Source organism: Zonotrichia albicollis, chromosome 6 (genome assembly GCF_047830755.1).
Source record: "Zonotrichia albicollis isolate bZonAlb1 chromosome 6, bZonAlb1.hap1, whole genome shotgun sequence".
NCBI lineage: Eukaryota > Metazoa > Chordata > Aves > Passeriformes > Passerellidae > Zonotrichia > Zonotrichia albicollis.
The window spans coordinates 3,944,945-3,967,307 of NC_133824.1; the positions used below are offsets into that span (position 1 = coordinate 3,944,945).

Below are 22,363 nucleotides of genomic sequence, written 5' to 3' on the forward strand. Positions count from 1 at the left end.
TACATGCAGAACAATGAGACCTTTGTGCCATAATTTTTCCATACAGTAGTGACATGAATTCCCCAAAATTTAATAGAAGAGCTCTCATAAAGGATTATGGTTTCAAAGAGAAAAACACTTGCATAAGGAAAGGAAGAGCCATTTGCAGCTTGGCATGGGAGCCCACATCCCCACTAATGCCAATCACCAGTCTGCCATCCAGAATCCATCTGCTGCTGGTTTATGCTCATGAAAAATTACTCACCCCTTCCAAACCTATGAATATGAGAGAATAAGAGAAAGTTTTATTTCTGTGAGCTGACATTTGTTTGCATCATCAGGAGACTATATTATAATATAGAGAGGTTTAACAGGAAGAAAGATTGGATCAAATGCAGTTTGCATTTTTATCTTAGCTTCTGCCTGAATAAAGAACACTGTCTGTTCTTTATATTATAACTAAGGCAGTTACTTCTCAACATAAAAAGTACTTCTCAATTTTCATGGCTATTATTTACAGGTTCATCTATGACTAGAGAGGTATTCATTAGGGAATTTCAGAAACATAGTCCACACTGAAAAATGTCTAGAAAAACTCAGAATATTGGCTTTTGGGGTAGTAGGGAAGAATTGCATGGTGTGTGCTGGAGTATAGCATATGTTGTATGTATGTAGCATATGTTAGATGTATAGTAGCATATATAGTATATGCTACTTAGCAAGCATAAGACTTGCTTAGGGAAATGTTCCAGGTATCTTGGGCATCTCAAGAACCAAGATTCTTTCTTCCTTTTTTTCTTCTCATAATTTTGCTACTCTTAGTATGTTTTATGTTAGTATGTTTTACATTTTGACATTTATCTCATCTTTGAAAATCATTGTTATATCACTGTGCAAGTTTTACACTCAGTTCTAGATTGGACAGTGAAAACTAATCATTTCCAGTGGATTCTGTCTGACTTCCATGCTCAGTGATCCAGCATTTTGGTTTCCACTATATTGTGTTACTGGTGTAACAAATAATGAAATTGCTCATTACTTCATTTTTGTGTCATGAACACTGACTACTGACTAATTTTCATGGAGCAGGGGTGCTGTCCATAGCTGATTAAAAAGCATTCTCTGAACCAGTGTAAAAGCTAACTAATGTCTTTGGGAAGAGCAGAAATGCCCTTAGCCAGTTGTAGTAATACTCAGTGACTACTGCAACAGGATCCCCTGTGGAAGGTGCGCCGCAGTCAGAAGCTGGACATGTCAGCAAGGCTGGAACTGCAGTCAGCCCTTGATGCAGAAATTCGTGCCAAACAACTGGTTCAAGAAGAGCTAAGGAAAGTGAAAGATGCAAACATATCTTTTGAAAGGTAATGAGGGTTTTGGTTGTGTTTGGGGGTTAATGTGCTGATCTAAACTGCTGATTAGAATAGCAGCAACTTCCTTAAAATGGCTGCTTGTGCCTGGATATTGGACTCTGTCAGAAGGATCCCATTCTGCAGATTAGGCATTTCTTACATAGTCAAATGAGAACTCTGAAAATTGCTTCAAGTAAACACTTCACTGCTATAGTAAGTTACAAATCTTGGGCATCTGAGAAAAAAAAAAAAGGTGTAAGAGCAAATTCAAAGCAAATTCATTACCATTTATTCAACTAACTTGAGAGTTAGACATGTTCTTGGGAATTAAAAGTCAAAGTACTCTTAGAATAATTTTGTTTGGCAGATACTTGCAGCGATAGCTAAATTCTTAAGTACAGTTTTAGATATCTAGTCAAGTAATGAGGTGTCTGTTCAGGGGAAAAGTAAAATTAATCATCCTTAAAAAAAATCACTTAAAAAAACCCCAATGGCCCTCAAAAAACCCCAACATAACCCCCCAAGAATAACATACAAGCAAACAGAAAGGCTTTTTCTGAAAGTCTGAGATGTAGGACCAGAAATTAACAACCTTGTGTACTGGCATTCCTGCCTTTGAGACATTTCAGATTACATTTTGATCATATTTTTTTTACTTTAGTAAATTAAAGGAATCAGAAGCAAAATATAGAGAACTGTTGGAAGAGATGGAAGGTTTGAAGAAAAAAATGGAAGAAAAGTACAGAACAGATTCAGGTAATTAAATTTCCTGTGTTCTAACGCAGTTCTAACACAACCTGTGATGTTGCCTTTTAGCTAAGCCTGTTCTGCTTTTGGTTTTAGGTCTCAAACTTCCAGACTTTCAAGATTCCATTTTTGACTATTTCAACACCTCTCCTCTTGCACGTGATTTGACTTTCAGAGTGAGTTATTACATAAAATAACTACAAAATGAGATAACAGAATGATATTTTTAGTATGTAAAAATATCTCTTAGGCACTGTATGGCAGATTGGTATCTTGCATATTAGCCAAATCAGTGTGGCACAGAATTGGATGCCCAGCAGTTGTCAGTTTGCTTGGCATTTTGCAGAGAAGCTGGCACCTCTGGGAAATATTCTCAGAAGTTCACTTTAATTATTTTCCATTCTAGCTTCTTTGTTTAGGTTAATCTCAAACATTTGCTAAATGAAATATATTCAGAGTTTTTTTGAGTATGCTGGCACACCCTATTACAAATAAGGAATTAAATGCTTTGCAGTTGGAAGATGCTGATTATTACAAGGGAAAGTTTTCACACAGTTCAAGGAGTGCTTAAACAGATTTGTAAAATTGTTGGCTCCAGATCTTAATGGAGTGGTTAGAGGAGAAGGAGCTGGGAAGAGAATCAGAGGGCCCACAGATGTTGGTATAATAATTTTATCATGACACACCCTGTGATCCTTAGAAAACAAATCATTCAAATCACAGCTCCAAGTAGGCGTTTCACTTTAAATGATTTGTGCATTCCCTGAGGAAACAGCTGTTAAATGCAACATTGAATCACATTTCCTTACTTCATGAACTCTTGATCCTTGAAGATTTTTCTGGGTTTTTTTAAAATTTTGTTTTGCAAAGCATAGACAGTGTAGGATAAAACTAAGGGCTTGAACTGAAACGATCTATTGGTGAAGCAGAGTTAAAGGGGCTCATGTTAAAACCTCATCAGCCTGGTTAGATTTTCTAGCTGAGATGTCTACTCTCTCTTTTTTCTTTTTCTTTTTTTTTTTTTTTTGTTTGTTTTATTGTCACTGTTGCTAAAACCAAAAAAGCCTATGGACATGCTGTGATATTTTCATACAGTTTGTGTCTATGCTGTTCCCAGTCACAGAATGTCTATGCTGCCTTTCTGTTGGAGCAGGAAGATGTGCTCTATGGGTGGCAAGGAGGGGAGAGAAGCATGATGCATGCTACTTTCTCAATACTAGCTTTACCTACTGACCTTGATATTTTCAAACATTGTTTTTAAAAGTAACAGATAGATGTAAAACAATAACATGTAAAATATCAAGCCCATAACTAAATAAGGTTCCATTCTGTGGATCCTGAAATAAGTACATATTCTCTGTGGAAATGCAGGTGGCATTTTCTGATGAATTACATTAAATTGCTGATACCATGCTTAATAACTTACATTAACTTTTTTTTTTTTTCCACATGTACTTATAAAGATATTTTGTATCATCTGCTTTGGGGTTAACTTAGTTTGAATGAGTTTCATTTGGCCATATAAAATTTTATTTAGCTAGTCAACTAATATTCTATCTGAAGTTTTCCTGTGGGTGATAAGCAATCGTTTTTATCCCTCATATCTGTTACAACAAAGGATTCTGTTTCTTCTTCGTCTACATCTTCTCTGCTAGCCTTTTGGGAAGAAGTAAGTTTTGCTAGTAGTTTTGTGTCCTTATTTTGTTGTGACCTGTCTTAGTAAGAATGGCCCTCTAAAACTAGATATTTTGCTTCCTTAATTTCTCTGTAACTTAATCCACTAAACCTCTTTGAGGCTTACTGTTTTATAGTTTGACTATATAGCTAAAGCTGAATCACACAGTATTTTGAAATTATTCATATTACATAATCGTGCAATTTGATCTTAAATGGCCCAGCCCTTCCAATCAGTTTTGAAGAAAACAAAAATAACAAGTATCTGAACAAATTGAATGAGCTAACTGGAGATGTCTTCCTGTCTAAACTGGCTGGGAAGTGAGTGATTCATTACTTGTTGCCTTTAGTGCTAATTACATCACTGATGTGAAGTCTAATCTCATGTTTGTTAATCACAGTTTTCATGATGTCCTGAGAGTACAGTAATACAGAATCCTACTTCCACACCCAGCTGCTTTAGCTCTGCAATTGTAGCATACTTCCCCCTTGTGCTGGCAATTAGTAGTTGCTAATTTAAGTGTGAAATTAATAGATGGCTTGTAATGGATGCTAGCTTTAAATGTTAGTGAAATATAAGGCACTGTGATTAATTAGACATGATTCTTTTAATGACGGAGGCCAATCATTCTTAAACAACTTTTTAAAAGATTGAGTATTACTACTTTAAGATTTTTTCTTGTGGCAGGTTTGCTGGCTTCTGTATGCTAGAAAAATCCTAGTGTAGTAAGCTACCATGAGAAATCAGCTATTTTAGGGATGATTGCCAAGCTACTCAAACATCATTCCATACCTGCAAGCAAGAGATTAGACACAGCCTTGCTGGGAGAATGCAGCTGTTAGAGCATTTATGCTGTCTACTATGAGATTTTGCATTTCAGTACTTCCAGCTTTTCCATCAGGTGTCAGGGTTTGTTTTGAGGAAAGATCTTTTTCAGAGTGGATGTTCAATGTATGTGTACTTCATATAGAAATCAGCACCGGGTCTTGTTTCCATTTTGTTGACACAAGGACACTTCATCAGATATGTGGTGTCTAATCTAACATGTTTGCTGTCCTTTTGCAGACCAGCTCTATTAGTGAGCAGGAAATGCAGGGTTCCAAGTCAGAGGTTTCACCATCTACTTCAGTTGTAACTGCAGAGCAGCAACAAGAAGTAAGAGACCCGTTATTTTACCCTGAGGAGTATTTCACCAGAAAGTCTCTGTCTTGTTCATGATGAATACATACTGCAGCATTCATTATGAAGAAGCAGGATTGGATGCTGCATATTTGCAATGTCTCAGTGTTAATTGCACCTGCTTTGAGGACAGTTGCAAATGAAACCTTTTCGCTGGCTTTGTGTATGTTGATGTACCTCATTTTCATGTTTTCTGTATTGCTGCTTGTTTGTTAGTGTGCAGGCTTTCCTGTGAGTGCTTTAAAACACAATCTGTTTCTATTAAATCAGAATGGCAATGTTTACAATTATTAAATTATTGATAATTTTCAAAAAAGGAAAAAAATCAGAACAATAAGCTTTGCCACCCCAATTTTGAAACAAATTCTTGCAGCCTTATTTTGCTCAATTACAGTTTCTTGTGATTCAGGAACCAATTCGGCTTCAGAGGATGCCTGCTGCTCCTTCCCCCACCATTCAGTCCATTTCTCTAGCTGTACCAAAGGTAGGGGGACTGTGCTAACCTTATTCTAAAGAACAAAGGAAAAAATATCATTTATAAATGAGCCCTCTGTGTTTTCTTGTCCTGTTTGGGTTTGTCATGTTTGTGTTTTTGTTAGGTCTGTGTTTTTGATCAAATGCTTCCACATGCACATCATCAGTGGGTTTTGTTTTGTTTTGTTGGAGGGGATGACAAAACATGGTTGTAGTTTGAGTCTGACTGTCTTTTGGAGTTGGAAATAAAACTGTTACTGTTGTCTTGCAGCACCTGCTACAAGATGCACTTACATAAAAGAAGCCCAGGCTTCATAATGTACACACTGATCTACTGGAGGGTGGTGGAGGGAGGTGCTTGCATTACTCAAGCCCAGAAAATGATGAGTTTTTTAATCCTGAATGTATCTTTCAGCCTAAAGCTCACCAGCTCAATATCAAGTCATTCACCAGCCCCACTCAATGTAGTCATTGCACCTCTCTCATGGTGGGATTAGTTCGACAAGGTTATGCCTGTGACGGTGAGTTGGTGAAACTTTTTGTAAATTTTCAGCAAGCCCCTCACAAAAGCCTCCCAATGTATTTTAAGAGAACCATTTCTTTGGGGAGGGAATGAAAGAGAGGAGTGGCTGCCAATGGATGATTTTCTGTTGCATAACAGCATATTCCTGAGGTCTCTTTAGTAGAATGATGAGGTATGGTTTCCTTGCATATTGTATAATATTAATTAATTCTATTACCATTAGTGCAGGGCAGGGGGTAGGGAAGACAGGACTGGTTTTTTTGTTGTACTAGAGAAAACTCCAGGAATGATCTGGTGACATGAATCTGATTATGTCTATTTTATGCTGTTCTGGTCATAAACCCCATATGTTGGGAGGACTGTTTGCTCTGTTATTTGGCTTGTAGCCTGCTGTCCATTAGTTTTATTTAAAATGCTTTCTCTGATGCATATATAACTACTGAATTCCATGTTCAAGTATATGGAGGTATTTTCATTTGAAAATATTTTCTGTATATTGATTAGACACATGAGCTCAGTTAAATAGGCCACAAATTCATATAGTATACATACTGCAGTATAAATAACTTTATTTCTGTGCCCAGCTTAGTTCTTGCTAGTGGCAGCCTCTCCACTGACACCCTCAGTATCACATGTAGATTGCCTCATCTGCCCTTCAGGGCTTTTTTCCTGGCAGATCTTCTGGTGGCAGTTCTTCCCCAGGAGAGCCTATCACTCTGCCAGCACTTGCCCTGGGGCTGCCTTTTGTCTCCTGTTGCTGACAGTTCTGAGCTCTTGTTTTGCATCTCTTCTTGCAAGCTTGAAACTGTCTTTTTCCTTTAGTGCAGCTAGGGGCTTCACTCTTCTTTTGTCTTGTGTGTTTTGATAAGCTCTGCATCATTAGTTCTCCATTTTGCCTAATCTACTGCAGTTCTTGATTGCTACAGAAAAAAACTAAAATCGCATTGATATAAAAATAGGGATGATTCCAATAGAACAAAATTTTGCCAAACGTTCCCCTCTCAATCACTTGCATTTTCCAATTCCTTCTCGTTCTAATCCTGGAGACTGTGGTAAAATACAGCTACACTTACAGAAGACTGGAACTGACTCTATCCTGTGGATTTTCCCTATTCTGTAACTGGTATACCTTGATATCCACAGTCCCAAATAATCATGATGCCTCCTCAAAGAGCTGAATTTATTACCTGATCTTGAGGAGCACCTACAGTTCTTTGTGGGTGTAACTTTGGTACCCCCTGCCCTCCTGGGAGCAGACAGTAGCTCAAAGAACAAGCCAGGCAACCTGATCTGGGCTGCCCCCTCTGCTGTCTCCTCCCTCAGGCATCATGAGGAGGAGCTTTGTTGCCCTGTCTGTGGCTGTAGCAGAAGCAGGCTGTTTCCAGTTCTTTTGGAATCCTTTGAAACTTCAGAATTACAGAACAAGATGTGCCTAGGATATCTGCCAGATTCTCACTTCTGAGAATATGGTTAGGAGGAAACACAGGACAGCTCAGAGTGTTGTGCCCCTCTCTTCCTGCCTTCCCAAGCCTCCTGGTAGAAACAGGGTAGCTGGGACAAACAAAGCAAAATCTCAGTGGAAGGATCTCACCTCTAAGCTGTGGGTCAGATGATACAACACATGAACCCATTCCACAGTTCTTGTAGTCTGTCTCATGTGAACTGGCATGTATTAGGAGGTTTTTCTGTGTATTGCTTCTGTGTGAAGTGCTTTGTAGACAAGACCTAGAGACCTCTGTCCCTTGCTGGTGCAGCACAAAGTGGTGCAAATGGTAAGAAGGCATTCAATGCTAGTTTGCTCCTTATTTGAATTTACTGGAACTCTGGCAATAGGTATATATGACTCTTCCATCATGCAGTATTTCAGTCCTTGTCCCTGGTTTCTACTTTATTTATGCTTTATTTATGTCTGTCTTGTGTTTAATAGTTTAACTCTTTCTATTTTTTGATCAGTTTAGTTTTACTTTGTTTTTGCAGTGTTCTTGCATATGTGGATCAAATTATACACCTATTAGCACTACCCTAATTTTTATTCCTTCTTTATTAACACTATTTCTCTTTTGTGACTGGATGAGTTGGTGCTTAAAGCCAGCAAGGCTGCCCAGCTCATTTTCCTTTAAATGTGGACTCAGTTCCCGCCCTTTATGAATATAATGGGCTAAAAAGAGGAAATAAAAGCACTTTGGAGAGTCTCATACAATATCTAGGTGTGTTCACTTCTTTAGCCTAGTGAGCTATTGCAATATTTGACTGCCAGTTTCTGTGTGATTAATTAATTTGCTGAGTGTAGACTATGTTAATCACCTGTTATGATTGACTCATACACACATTTCACTGTGAATTCTCTCTTTTGTACTTAGTGTGTTCATTTGCATGCCATGTTTCCTGCAAGGACAGTGCACCTCAGGTCTGCCCTATACCCCCTGAACAAGCCAAAAGGCCTCTTGGAGTAGATGTGCAAAGAGGAATAGGAACAGCCTACAAAGGTTATGTCAAGGTAACAGTCTTTTCTTCTTGGACAAGAGAAGAATCCTTAACTTCACTTACAGCTCTACAGCTTGGACCCTCTAAGTATGCTTAAACACATCTCCTAAATAGTGCTAAAGCCTTAAGGGTTTGTGTGCCATCTATGTAACTTATTTAATGTAACTTATTTAACCTTCATTGCTTTAGATGTGGGAGAAACACTTGGTTTTACTACAAGAGCTGAAGGTCAGTAGATTAGTAGCTACAATGTTCATAAGCAGCAGGGGGGAAAAAAAAAGAATGGTTTAAGAAAGAATTTCTGTCATTTTTAATGTAAGCATAATATAAAAGTTAAACTGTGCTACCATTTTGGCATTGGTGGAATATCCAAACCTAATATCTTTATACAAGTCTTCATATTTTTTTTGAGCTGTAACAAGGAATGGTTGAACTTAAAAGAGGAAAAATGATTGCTTGATTTTTGTCATCCTGTTTTGAAGGACAAGTAGAAAAGTGCTCTAATTCCATTGTTCTAAGTATGAGCTTTTCTAAATGTCCTTTCTGTGTCTTCTGCATGTGCTTACATGTAATAAGCAATCATTTATTTCCCTGCAGGTCCCAAAGCCTACAGGAGTTAAGAAAGGGTGGCAGAGGGCTTATGCAGTTGTCTGTGACTGTAAACTGTTCTTATATGATGTGCCTGAAGGAAAATCCACCCAGCCTGGAGTTGTGGCAAGTCAAGTCTTGGATCTGAGGTTTGTATTGTTACGGCAGAGTAGAAATCCTCTCTACTGTTTTCTTAACAGGAGTGTTTATTTCTAGTACACAAGAAATTAGAAGATTTTGAGAGCTGTGTCCTAAGAAGATTCATGTATTGTGTACCTAAACTGCAGCTGAGTTTAGGCTGATCAAGTTGGCTCAACAAGAAATTACTTAAATGACTTTACAGTCACTCACACTGCAATCACCAGCATTCACAGCATTGGCATGCTTCTTCCTAGAATTCCATTTGCACCTGTAAAAAGCAAGTGTGTATTGGTAGATTGCTTTTCCCATGCACTCTGACCTCAACATTGAGTCACACATCATCCCATAGCCAGTAAGTATTCAGGCATGTTAGAAAAATTGAAGTAGTCTGCAGAAAAGCATCAACTAATTTCCACTGCAAATGGCTCTGACCCTGCCTTTTAACAGGAGTTATTACTTCAAGGGGAACCATCTGAACCAGTGAACACTGCCTACCAAATATCTGAGACTTAAGTTGATCAGAGTAACCAAGGAACTTCTTTTATTTCAATTTTTGGAAATATCAAGAAAGTGTAATACCTTTTAATGTTACAGCGCCTTTGTACCTGTGTTGAATATAAAGTTTGCATTCACAAGCACCATGATTTTTATTTCTTCCAGACAGCAGTATGGTGGGGTTACAGCAGTAGTGCTGTGCTGGGAGCTGTCAGTGTCAGCTCTCTGACATGCTGGCAGTGGGAGCAGGAACGTGGAAGTATTGCAAATAGCAGCACTCCCATCAGTACATTGCTTGAAGCAACTCAGCCAGATACCGTATACCAACTGTGCCATGCTTTATCTGCTTGTTGTAGCTGCCCCTTTGAGGCTGCCATCTGAGGGTTCTCAGATGTTTTTAATAGATGTTAACCATCACAGCTATGAATTCTAGCACGGGCAAGTTTCAGACATTAGTGTCATCTTTGCACTAAAATTGGCAATTATGGTGATCAACTTGGTCAAATTCAGTTTGAAAAGGCTAGTGCAGACAAGCCCTCTGGGGTGGAGCTCTCTAAAATGCAAAAGTTGTTCTGTTGTCTGTTTATTTTACTGTAATAGAGAATAAAATCTAGCTGTTTTGAAAACCCTTATTTGAAAACCCACAAACTATAATTATGTTGCCAAGAGCTTTTTATGTGATTTTTCTTTTTTTCCAAAGGCCCCTCTCTTGCTACACATTGAGGTATGAATTATTCATTTCTAATGTGTCTGCTGGGCTGGAAGAGCAATATTCTTGCTTCTAATTGTAGAATAGGTGTGGTTGGGACACCAAAACTACACAAAGCCACCCTGCTTAGCTTCAGGTGGACTGAGGTACACGTACCAGATGCTGTAGAGACATAAGTGAGGCTTGGCAGCTGTTTGGGCCAAGGATGGTTAGAGCATAACAAAGCAGTTGTGACCTCTGTGTGGTGTTAGGAGATTGCAGCCTATTGAAACAGTGGTGATACCAGTTAGATTCTGCTCAGTAATCTGTATGTGTGCTTGTGTGTGATGCTCTTGTTCTCTTTTCTCCCTAGAGATGAAGATTTTTGTGTGAGCTCTGTCCTGGCCTCAGATGTAATACACGCAACCCGGAAAGACATCCCGTGCATATTCAGGGTATGGCTCTGCACTGACTCCTACAGAAAATACCTGTTAAATGCCACTGGTTTGTTTTGATAGTGGTATATACTGTTCATATCTAACCTTGATTAGGTTATATAGAAGTGTAAGAATTTACAAGGGCTGCTGACATATGTAGAAGAGCAATATGTGTTGTATTTGCAGGAACCCCTGTGGCAGGAAGGAATGATGAATCTGACTCCATGTTCTCAGAAGGCTAATTTATTATTTTAAGATGCTATATTGTATTAAAGAGTACTATATTAAAGAATACTAAAGAATAGAGAAAGGATACTTACAGAATGCTAAAAAGATAATAATGAAAACTCGTGACTCTCTCCAGAGTCCCGACACAGCTTGGCACTGATTGGCCAATGAGTGAAACTCTCACACCAGAAACCAATGAAACAATCTCCAAACACATTCCCCATAAGCAAAACAGAGGACAAGCAAATGAGATAATTATTGTTTTCATTTTCTCTGAGGCTTCTCAGCTTCCCCGGAGAAAAATTCTGGGCAAAGGGATTTTTCAGAAAATATGAATGTGACAACAAAGTTCTCATTCTTTAGCTGCTTCCTTGTATATAAAGTTTGTCACTTTTTTTTATTTTCCTAAGTATAATTCAGTATATTTTCTCTCTTTTTACATTGGTATTACCAGATTCTGTTTTTACTTGTTACAGTGCTGTAACAGAATATTCTGAAACTGATCTAGTTTCTTTAATTTCATATTTAAGTACAGGAGAAAAAATAAAATAAGAGAAAATAATGAACTGAGCTTTAATATCCCCTTTAGTGTATGTTCTATCTGAATGCTGTATTTAGTTTTTAACAACAGAACTTAATTTCTCTGTTTTGTGTGAATCATATTAAATCTGGAGTTCCAAAATTTAGTAAAGAATACATTAGTAGCCAGTATCTATAGTCCTTACATTTGAATACACAAACTCATTGTTTTCAGCATCTCTGATCTTCACCCATTTAGAATCAAGTCAGGAAAACATGGAAAGCAAAGAGCTGTCAGTCAGTTGCAGTGCCTATCATTTGGTCCTTCAGGATCTTACTTGGGAATTGTCTTTGCTACTTGTCTGCCTCTGTCTCTGCTTTTCTGCTTTCTTTGTGAAAATATTTTCTGCAGTGAATTTTCATACTTTGGTTTACCACTACCTGTACCTTAAGTTTCCTCATGATTGTATTTTGGTTTTGGGTTTTTTTAGTTCCCATTTGCCTGCTCTCTTCTTAAATTAGCAAACATAGAATACTGTAGGCAAGGAGAGAAAATTTGGTGAGGAGAGAAAATTTCTGAGGAGAGAAAATTTGGTGTGCAGAATGATGGTTCATTCAAGAACAAGGCATCCATTCAGTTCAGCCTGCCTGACTTGCTGCTCTAATTTCTGCCCGCAGTTTTTAACTGAAAGGGTATCTAAATAATAAAAGTCATTTTTGTCAAATATCCCTCTGTAAAAATATTTGTCTGGATATACATGACCAAATATCTACATGGTTTGATCAGATTATCCCCTGCTAAAGAGATGTGATTAATTAACTGGAAGCTTGATGTGTGAATATATCCATTTAGGTAGGGGACCAGAGAAGCTGCTGATCAGTTCTGTGTCCTCCTTTAAAAGGTGGAATTTCTAAAACTGGAAACCACTAAACCTGACTGGGAGAGTCTCATCTCAATGTCATGTAGTTCTAGATCTGCATCTTGCTGACACAATCACATAGAGTAGCTTGCACAGAACAGTTTAAACTTTTAATTCACATCATTTGTGTAAAAATGTGGTCCTTCTTTTGTATGTGTCATTGCACATAGCACATGGTGATATTGGTAGCCTATGAAAGACAGATTTTCATTTCTTCTGGATATTCTATCAGCAGAAAACAATACCCAGCAAATTCTGTTCTACAGATAGAATGCTGCCAAACACATGTTCCCACCTCTGACTCCCCATGAATTCAAGAGGAGTAAGAATTTGTCTCAGATTCAAACATTTCTCCTTGGTAACCAGTTTTTAAAGCTGGGTGTTAGGCCATGCTGACATTCAGACACCGCAGTCTTGAATTCTGCCATCAATTCACATTTCTAATAATAGTGTAGGAGTTGGCTGTAATGGAGTGCTCCCACAGCTTAGCAGTCCAAGTTAAGAAGCCTTGAATTTCATAGCAAATAATGAATTTTTATATGATAAATAATGCAATATATATTATGACCAACTGCTCACTTTTTTTCTTGCATTTGACTATATATAAGTTGCCAGCTTCAAAAGATTGGGGAGTAATACATGGTGGTACTTCAAATGGAAAGCCATTGCTGGAATCTGGTTTTGCTTTGTTTTCTAAACATTATCCATTATGCCTTTATCTGTCTTTAAAATATTAATGCTTAGTAACAGTTTAGACAGGAGCAAACCTTTATGCAGAATAGTAAGAGCTAGGAGCAGTTGCAGCTACTCAGTTCTTTCCCTACCTCCCTTCACCTCTACCTTCATCTTACTTCTGAACTTCTGTCTTTGACATCCTGTTGTCCCAAGTTAACTTTCAGATTTATTTTACCTTCAAGATGAGTGTTACTGTTTATTCACTCTTCCAGGAAGTGTGTGTGTTGCATTACCACAACATCCATCCTTACAATGATTTCCTTACAACAGCATGTAGGCTGAAGGTCTGATAGTCCATGTTACAGCCTTCAGATTTGCACTTTTACACCTTTTGTTGGTCTTTCTCTGTTCAAATGTTGTTACTCAGAGTCTGTGCTGAGGGCTGATGCTGGCTGTTGGCCTGTTTGTTTGTGGCTGAAAGTATAGTTCTCATGATACCATAAACCCTTCAGTCTCTTCATGCAGTACAAAACCCCAAAATATTAAGAATTACTGCATGCTTTCTTCAGGCAATAGAAGTTCCTGGATAGTTTTTCTATGTTGAACACATTCTGCTTTGAGATCTATGGGATGATTTATGATTTAACTGAAAATTAAGTGAAGCCATAGTGATTTTCTTTTAGCGCAGGACGTGGGAGAATGCAGTTCTTCAGTCTCAAATATTGCTTTCCTCCAGAGCTTTGAATGCAGACCTGATGTGCTCTTCCCCTGGACAAATATTTGGAAAATTAGATAACAAATTCAGAACTGATGATAGCAATGCCTTTGGGTTTCAATGCATCTGGTTCCCAAAGCACGTGTGTCACTCTCAGTGAATTATGGGTGGGTGGGATCAGGACAGACAATGGTTCAGAGCAGGAGGGAGCTTTTACTGCCATGTATTGATTATTGTAGCATTCCCTGTCCATATGTTAGGATTCAGAATATTTAAGCAAGGCTGAGTACTTTTGAACAAAGCCACTGTGTCTTGTGCAGTGGTTGTGTTTTGGTAGTTTTTCTGAAGCACTGTGGCTGTATTAGCTGTGTTGTGTATGTTTCTTGGGTACATCATTCCAGTGTCATGAGAAAGTGTAGTTTATTTTCACAGTTCTCTGTGTTAAAAAGGGCTTTTATTACTCTAACTAATTTCACTGTCTCTATCTGTTTAAAGGTGACAGCTTCTCTCTTAGGTTTGCCTTCAAAGTCTTGTTCTCTACTGATCCTGACAGAAAATGAGAATGAAAAGAGAAAGTGGGTTGGAATCCTAGAAGGATTGCAGTCTATCCTGCACAAAAACAGGCTGAGGAACCAGGTTGTGCATATTCCACAAGAAGCCTATGACAGTACACTGCCTCTTATTAAAGCAAGTTTAGCTGCTGCTATTGTAGGTATGTTTGATTTAACTTTTATCAGCGTATGAAGGTGGTTGGAACTTTTAGATGGGCTTTTATAATGAGAGCACTGACATCTTGAAATAAATTCCTCAGCTGAATTCCTTGATAGGAATTTAATAATGGGCGAAAAATGCTAATCTTGCATTGATATTCAGGTTTCTTCATCCACTTGGAGTAAATAATACTGTTGAGTTGTTCAGCAGGTTGTTTTAGCAACATGGTACTTAGCATGCTTTTGACAGACTGTGTGAACTCAAGCAAAATTGATTTGCTGGTGAAAATCTGTTTGTGCAGAAATTTTTTCAGCTGTTCAAACAGCCTGTTTTAAAGATAAGACCAAGCTTAGCTGAATTAATGGTCTTTTTTTCCTCCTTAGATCGAGATAGAATTGCAATTGGCTCAGAAGAAGGACTGTACGTGATAGAGGTGACCCGTGATGGTAAGTCAGGCCATAATGCATGCAGTAATTACATACAAAATAATGAGCTCCATAACTTGGAGTGCTGCTGTAATATAGGTTGCACAACAGCCTTTCATGTACAGTAAGTATTAAACACTCAGTTAATTGATGAGAAGGAAAAGTGAATGTGAGGTATAAGCACTAATTTGGTCATTATCGTTACATTCAGGTGAGTGGCTGAAATGAAAGGGATGAGTTACTGGGCATATCCTGGCACATTCTCACCTTAGCTGTGTTCCCACAGCTGGTATCAAAGTGCTTCAGCACACAAAGCATGCATAGCACACACAAAGTTTGTAGACTTCCTTTTAAAACCTCCATGTCTTACCTGTTTCTTCCAGAAACTTGACAGCCACTCACATTCTCTTGAAGACCAGTGGTGTCCAAAGCAACTGTGTCTTGGGGTGCTGGTCTTGTCAGTGATCTTCTCAATTCCTTTTTCTGTGTAATTTAGTTTGTGGCTATTTGAAAGTTGGATTTTACTCATGCTAAAGATTGCATTTCAATGTAAAATAAAGCAGTGAATACAGGTTTTTAAAGACTTACTTGACTTCCAAAATTAAATTATATCAGGGATGTGGTTTTGGGTCAAAAGAAAATTCTTCTTGTTTAGAATAAGACATTGCCCAATTCCAGGAGAAACTGCTTTATACAGCAGATATTTGGAATTCTTTTTAGCAGTAATGAATGTCATTGCTTTGAGTAAACTTCCAGTGGTCTCCATTCTTTAAGCAGTTAGATATAAACATAACTTGAGATGCAGATAATTCCAGGAATTCCAGCACAGCTTCTTGCATAAAAGAAAGTTGTAAATTTAATTTAAAAGGTCATTTCCTAAAGGAACAATTATCTGCATCACCATGTTATATGTAAATGTGAAAATTAATTATCAGGTTTGGTTTTAAGCTAAGAAATGTTTAGCAGGAGTTTTCTCTGGCCAGTTCTGTGTGTTAATAGCATTTTTGTAAATCGTAATCTGTTTTTCATTTTATGGCAGTTGTAATTTTTAGTGTTAATTAACTGCCAGCTGTTTATAGCAAAGGTCTTTGGTTAGAATATTGCTTAATTCTTGACAAATAAGCTGGAGTTGGAGCTAGGAAGGAAACTATTTCTCTGTGGCAAAGCCAGTTATTTCCTAGAGCATTTCTTCAGACATTTCATCTATTTATTCAGGTGAGGGTACACCACAACAGCACTTTGTGATTTAAACAGCTAAAGTCTTATTGCCAAGTTTAAAGAATTTGGCTACATTACTCAACTGTTACTGAAAAAAGGCAAAGAATTTCCAATGAAGAGTTCTTTTTTTTTTTTTTAACTACAATTCACAAATATTTTTAAAGCATTCAGCTAGCAGAAAAATGAAAGTTACAATTTAATTTTATTGGTTTATGCTTATTAAGTTTCCTAGTTTAGAATTGCTCTCTTGTTTGTACCCCATTAAATACTCACTTCATTCTTGAAAGTTCTTGTATAGCCAAGATCCCTGAAGAGCTCACGTTGTACCTAACCCCCTTAGCTGCCTCTAACCCTGCTTTAAAAAAATGCATCAAGCAGCAAAACTCCCCATGGGTAGTCTGGCTAGTCCTTGTTCTGAAAGGGCTTTCCTGGTGCCTGTCCTGAGCCTCTGTTCCTGCAGCCTAAGCCCTTTCCTTCTTATCCTTTCCCCATCACAAAGAGCATTTTTTTCTCTTTCCATATGTGTGTTTTACACCCCCTTACTGTACTGCTTTTGTACCTGGCTGAGGCATCTGCCAACAGTACAGCATTTTGTCTCCTCACTTATCAGGATTAAATACTTGATATTCCTTGTCTTTGTTTTCTGCTAATTTGGTCTTCCTCCAAAATTTACTGAAGATGCTGATGTTTCCCTGGAGGTGGGACCCACTTCTGAAGATGCAACATCTTTCACTGTACAGATGGTACAGATACAATTATATAAAGAAATGTCTTCATTTATCCTACATGTTAAGCAGCATTTTCCCACAAAGTGTTGTTGAGATTTTTTTTTTATGAATAGAGAGGGTTGCAGGAATGCTTTGTTTCATTGTTTGCTCTGAGAATTAATAACAGAGAATCAGACATGTGTAATCAGTGCTCTTCCTCACCTGGTACACGTCTGTGTTTGGATTAATTTTCAGACCTCACTATGTATCACTGCAGTGTTTCTGGGCCTGGTGATTTTCCTGTTTAACTGATGGCAGCTCTTGTTTCCTTTGCAGTGATAGTCCGAGCTGCTGACTGCAAGAAGGTGTACCAGATAGAGCTTGCTCCCAAAGAAAAAATCATCATCCTCATCTGTGGTCGGAACCATCACGTCCACCTTTACCCCTGGGCCTCTCTGGATGGGTCAGAAGGGAACTTTGACATTAAGCTTGCAGAAACTAAAGGCTGCCAATTGATTACAACTGGAACACTAAAGAAGAGTTCTTCTACTTGTTTGTTTGTGGCTGTCAAACGACAGGTTTTTTGCTATGAAATTCACAGAACTAAACCTTTCCACAAAAAATTCAGTGAAATTCAGGCTCCAGGAATTGTACAGTGGATGACAGTGTTCAAGGACAAGCTCTGTGTTGGCTACCAGTCTGGGTTCTCTCTGTTGACCATCCAGGGAGATGGACAATCTATAAACCTGGTAAATCCTAATGACCCCTCGCTTATCTTCCTCTCCCAGCAGTCTTTTGATGCCCTTTGTGCTGTGGAGCTCAGTAATGAGGAATTCCTGCTTTGCTTCAGCCATATGGGAGTTTACGTCGATTCGCAAGGTCGAAGGTCACGCATGCAGGAACTAATGTGGCCTGCAACTCCTGTTGCCTGTAGTATGTATATGTTTTTCTGTTGCCATATCCCTGTTGCTGCTTTACTTGTCAAAAAATACTCAGCATTGTATTCAATTTTGCTTCAGTTTGTCTTTGATTATCGAGTTTCATTTTTGGTGAGTTAACAGACACGTGGTTCTTCCTGGGGGTAGTTTTGGACTTGGAGATCCTGGATGCTGCAAGAAATGCTCTGCCTTATTACAGGACACAGAAGAATAAGTAGTGGAATGCAAAATAATTTTTAGAGAAAGTAGTCCTGGATGAAGGACAGTGCAAGACTACCTGTCTGTGAAATTCTATAAAGATTTTTGTTCACCTAGAGAGCATAAATGTCCAGTTGCCTGTAGGGTGTCTTCTGTGTACTGTTCTCAAATTACAGGAGAAGGTTGAAGAAGAAATGTAACTGCAAGTCTGAAGGTTCATAAAGATAATAAGAGATTAAAATTTTCTCCTTTTGGTTTCAATTTTAGGGGGACAGTATCCAAAAGTAGTATAGGTGAGAGTAATATTTAAACCACTCTGCTTGTTTCAGGAGCATTGGTTATCAGCTTGGTAGAGCAGAGGCACATGCAGAGCATTTTTCAATATTCAGTAGTCAAAGGCAGGTGATGATAAATCTGGTATTTCTATTTGAAGCTCAAATAGCAATTAAAATTTTTTGAATGATTGAAGGCAATAAATAGCTTTTTGTTTAAGTAGTACAGCAAGGAGTTAGGTGGATCAGGCCAGGCCCTAATAGGAATGTGTTTAATTGTATTTGATTTGAAGTGAAATTGTTTGCTTACTTTACTCTGACCTAGTTCTGAACAGAAGTCTGAAGCAAAGTCCCTAGAAAACAATGTAGTGGGAAATTTACTTTAAAACACTATTAGCTAAAGCTAATGTTTCCTTTCCCTTAATCAGCTTTACAGTTTTTTGCATTTCAGCAAACTAGACTTGCTAGTTAATGGTTTTGTCTGTTATTATTAGAAGTGTTCTTACTGTAAACTATTTTATAACATTCTTGGATGTGCAGTCCTGAGTGGTGCTGGCCTCAGGCTGTTTTTGTAGAAAGAGCAACATTTTCTGCTGCCAAAGGAAACTGAATTACTTCCCTTTTCATTAGCCTTGTCCTCACTCCTCAGTCCTAGTGTCTGTCACTAGTGATGGTGGGTTTTTTTAACTACCCCATCAGGAGGCTGTAAAATTACAGAATGGTTTGGGTTGGAAGGGATCTTAAAGTTCACCCACTTCCAACTCCCCTGCCATGGGCAGGGACACCTTCTATTAAACCAATTTTCTCAAAGCTCCATCCAACCTGACCTTGAACACTAGCATGGATGGAGCAGCTTCTTCCACACTGTCCTTGAGCAACTTGTTCAGTACCTCACCACCCTCACCATAAAGAATTTCTTCCTAATATCTAGTCTAAACCCATTCTCAGTTTAAAGCCATTTCTCCTGTTGTATCACTCCATTGCCTTGTAAAAAGTCTCTCTCCAGCTCCCTTGTAGCCTCTTCAGGTACTGGGAGGTGCTGTGAGGTCTCCCCAGAGTCTTCTCCAGGCTGAGAACAGCCCCAGTTCTCCCAGCCAGTCTTTGTAGGAGAGACCAGTAAGTGGAAGTGATGCTGCTGTGGTAAACACCATGTTGTAGAGAGGTTTTGGGCTGAAGCAGAGAATTTGTGTCTGGGGCAGTCAGTGCCCTCACCCCAGGAGAGGGCAGGGTGACACTGGCCCAGCTCTGTCACCCCAGCTGGCCCATCAGGGCTGTCCCTGCTCCAGCCTGTGCTGGTGTCCTGTGTGAGCCAGCATTGGTGTCCTTGGCTGCCCTGCAGGCTGGGGCAAAGCCCTGGAGCCAGTGTGGGTGTCCCTGGCTGCCCTGCAGCTGGGGCAAAGCCCTGGAGCCAGCTGGGCTGGGGGCTGGAGCCTGGGCCAGCCTGTGCAGGCACTGACAGAGCTTTTTGGGAGCCACTTCAGACCTGGGCAAGCTCATCAGCTGTGCCTGGCACATGCCAGCCTTGGCTGCAGATGGTTTCTGCCTGATGCTCCCTTCTCCCTCTTGGTTTGAACACCCACACCAGCCAAGACCACATGCAATAGATGCTTGACCATAAATCACTTTTGTGTTACATTTTTATGATAGCTGTCCAAGGCATTCTTTTAATTAATTTAAAAAATAGCACCACAACTGTACTTCAATTCTTCTAAGAAGATTCTGTGATGTGTTTAGTGTCCTACTGGGTTATTTTCATTTTGTTTATTGAAGCATCTTCTCTCTATTAAATCCCTTAAGTTACTAGTAACTGCTTTTTACTTTAGGAGAAAGTCTTTACATGAGCAGAAGCATGTTGATACAAAGCTCTAGAGATCTCTGCTTTTCGTTTGACCTAAAATAAACTTGTCTGCTGATGCCTTTTAAGCTTTAAAAAAAAAAGTTGAAAAGAGAAAATGAGTTACGGGCTTTAAGCATTGTGACATTTTTCTGTCGGCTTGATGAAAGTAACCCATACAAGAATATCTAAAGCTAGAAAATTGTAAGCAAAAGAGGAAGGAAATTGAGAGCAGATCTGCATCATGAGTTCATGACCCAGCTCACAGATGGTGGCTTTCTCATCTCCTCTGCACTCAGCAGATGTGTAGTTAGTTTGGTGCTTCTGAAGTGAAGTAATCCATAGCAAAGCTGGCTGCTCAGTTCCTACCACCTAGCAAATTTGTATGCATGTGAAAACTTCAGGTGCCATTTTGCAATTTCATGAAATGGCAAGGTGAAGTTTTAAAAAATACTGAAAGGGTCAAATTTAAATATTTCCATAATGCTGATAGTCCTTAGCAAATCTATTCTCACAAAAAAATCTGTTTGAAACTGGGGCTTTGAAAATGTGTTTTAAAATGTATCTTGCACATAGTGGAAAACTTGTAACTGTTGAAATCTGCTCAAATGTTTGTCAGTTCTGCACTACTGAAATGACATTAGGGTTTTCTGTTTGTTTTCAATCAATGCAGGTTGCAATTCTTCATATGTAACAGTGTATAGCGAGTATGGTGTTGATGTGTTTGATGTTAACACTATGGAATGGGTCCAGACTATTGGCCTGAGAAGGGTAAGTCATTTTCTTTGGGTATTGAACTTAATTGGGTTATTTTCAAATGAGGTGTTTCTTCAGAGTGTATGCTAGACTTGAGGTAATTCTCTGTCTCCTTCCTCAAAACAGATCAGACCATTAAACATGGATGGCACACTGAACCTCCTTAACTGTGAGCCACCAAGGTTAATATATTTCAAGAACAAGTTTTCAGGTGAGTCCTGAACAAGAGGAGAAATGAGGAATTCATTCTAACCGGTTAATTTGCACCATGTTACCTTTGCACTAGATGAAATTTGTGTTGAATATGTCTAGGTCAGGCTGTACTCTGTAAGTGAAATTGCTTTGTGCTGTTACAGCAGGAGCTGGCCTCAGTGTACCAGAAACCTCTGACAACAGCAAGAAGCAAATGCTCAGGACCAGGAGCAAAAGAAGATTCGTATTCAAGGTTCCCGAGGAAGAGCGGTTACAGCAAAGGAGGTAAGAATTTATTTGTGAATTTGTAAAAAATAACTGAATATACATGATGACATGCAGAGACTGGGAATGCTAATAGAAACAAATCACTCCTGTTTTTTTAGGGAAATGCTTAGAGACCCTGAGCTAAGGTCAAAGATGATTTCTAACCCAACGAATTTCAACCACGTGGCTCACATGGGACCAGGAGATGGAATGCAGGTCCTCATGGACCTCCCACTGGTAAAATACATTTATAAGGGAGGGATACATATGTGCATTTGTTCTTGCTCACAAAGGCTGTGAAGATGAGCTGGATGGGCTCAAGTATTATCCCTGTACCGAATTCTTCTTTAAGTCCTTTTGAGAAAGGTGAACCTTCCTGCTGTGCAATGCCTTTAAATCCTGTGCAAGGAAATACTGTTAGCTGACTTATGAATGAGACACTGAAAGACAGATATCACTGCCAGGAGCTTGTCAGTAGTTTTGTATATAATCAATCTTTCCTCCTTCCTTTTTCTTGTTTGTCTTAAAACAACAGGATGAGTTTCCTTTCCCCTCATCCTCTCAACATTCTGCTCTTGGTATCACCCCCAACAGGCTTTGAGCACGTCTATCACATGAGCCCTATCTCTGCTGAAATCTCTCTCCAGAGTGACCATTCCTCACTGCAAGGCTCCCTTCTGCTTTCTTCCTCTTCCTGTCCCTCCTCTGCTTCCCTAGCAAGGGTAGGAGTAGCTGCAAACTGTTAGGAACTGGAATATGGTATGCTTGTGGCACTTCACCAATTCTAGAGCTATAACAAGGGAAAAAAACTAATGCTGTGGAGGTAACTAAAATGCATGTGACTTGCAGTGCTTTATAGCATTAATTTTATTTTGTATTTAACTAATACAGCATTTTATGAGCTATTTTAGTTTTAAAACTACAAGAGGAAGATGTGAAGGTACACTTTTATGTTCTGTATGTACCGTTCATCCTAGAGCTGTTAGTCAGGCTTTCTCTTGTCTTTCTCAGATAGCCCAGATGTGGGTC

At 38.8% G+C, this 22,363-nt stretch overlaps 1 protein-coding gene across 11 annotated transcripts in view; it reads left to right on the top strand.

Moving 5' to 3' along the window:
• Positions 1–22,363, top strand: part of CDC42BPB (CDC42 binding protein kinase beta) — a 92,753-nt gene that overhangs the window by 66,108 nt on the left and 4,282 nt on the right. For 2 of the 11 annotated variants that reach the window (XM_074542310.1, XM_074542312.1), the window contains exons 19-35: positions 1,192–1,340; positions 1,990–2,084; positions 2,172–2,251; positions 3,694–3,744; positions 4,816–4,905; positions 5,339–5,413; positions 5,819–5,924; positions 8,287–8,423; positions 9,008–9,147; positions 10,696–10,777; positions 14,312–14,528; positions 14,911–14,973; positions 17,214–17,810; positions 20,793–20,890; positions 21,002–21,086; positions 21,232–21,352; positions 21,454–21,571. In XM_074542310.1, the coding sequence (XP_074398411.1) occupies positions 1,192–1,340; positions 1,990–2,084; positions 2,172–2,251; positions 3,694–3,744; positions 4,816–4,905; positions 5,339–5,413; positions 5,819–5,924; positions 8,287–8,423; positions 9,008–9,147; positions 10,696–10,777; positions 14,312–14,528; positions 14,911–14,973; positions 17,214–17,810; positions 20,793–20,890; positions 21,002–21,086; positions 21,232–21,352; positions 21,454–21,571 (2,304 nt within the window). The remainder of the gene's footprint in view (positions 1–1,191; positions 1,341–1,989; positions 2,085–2,171; positions 2,252–3,693; positions 3,745–4,815; positions 4,906–5,338; positions 5,414–5,818; positions 5,925–8,286; positions 8,424–9,007; positions 9,148–10,695; positions 10,778–14,311; positions 14,529–14,910; positions 14,974–17,213; positions 17,811–20,792; positions 20,891–21,001; positions 21,087–21,231; positions 21,353–21,453; positions 21,572–22,363) is intronic. The other 9 variants (XM_074542311.1, XM_074542313.1, XM_074542314.1 and 6 more) reach the window with 6 other exon arrangements.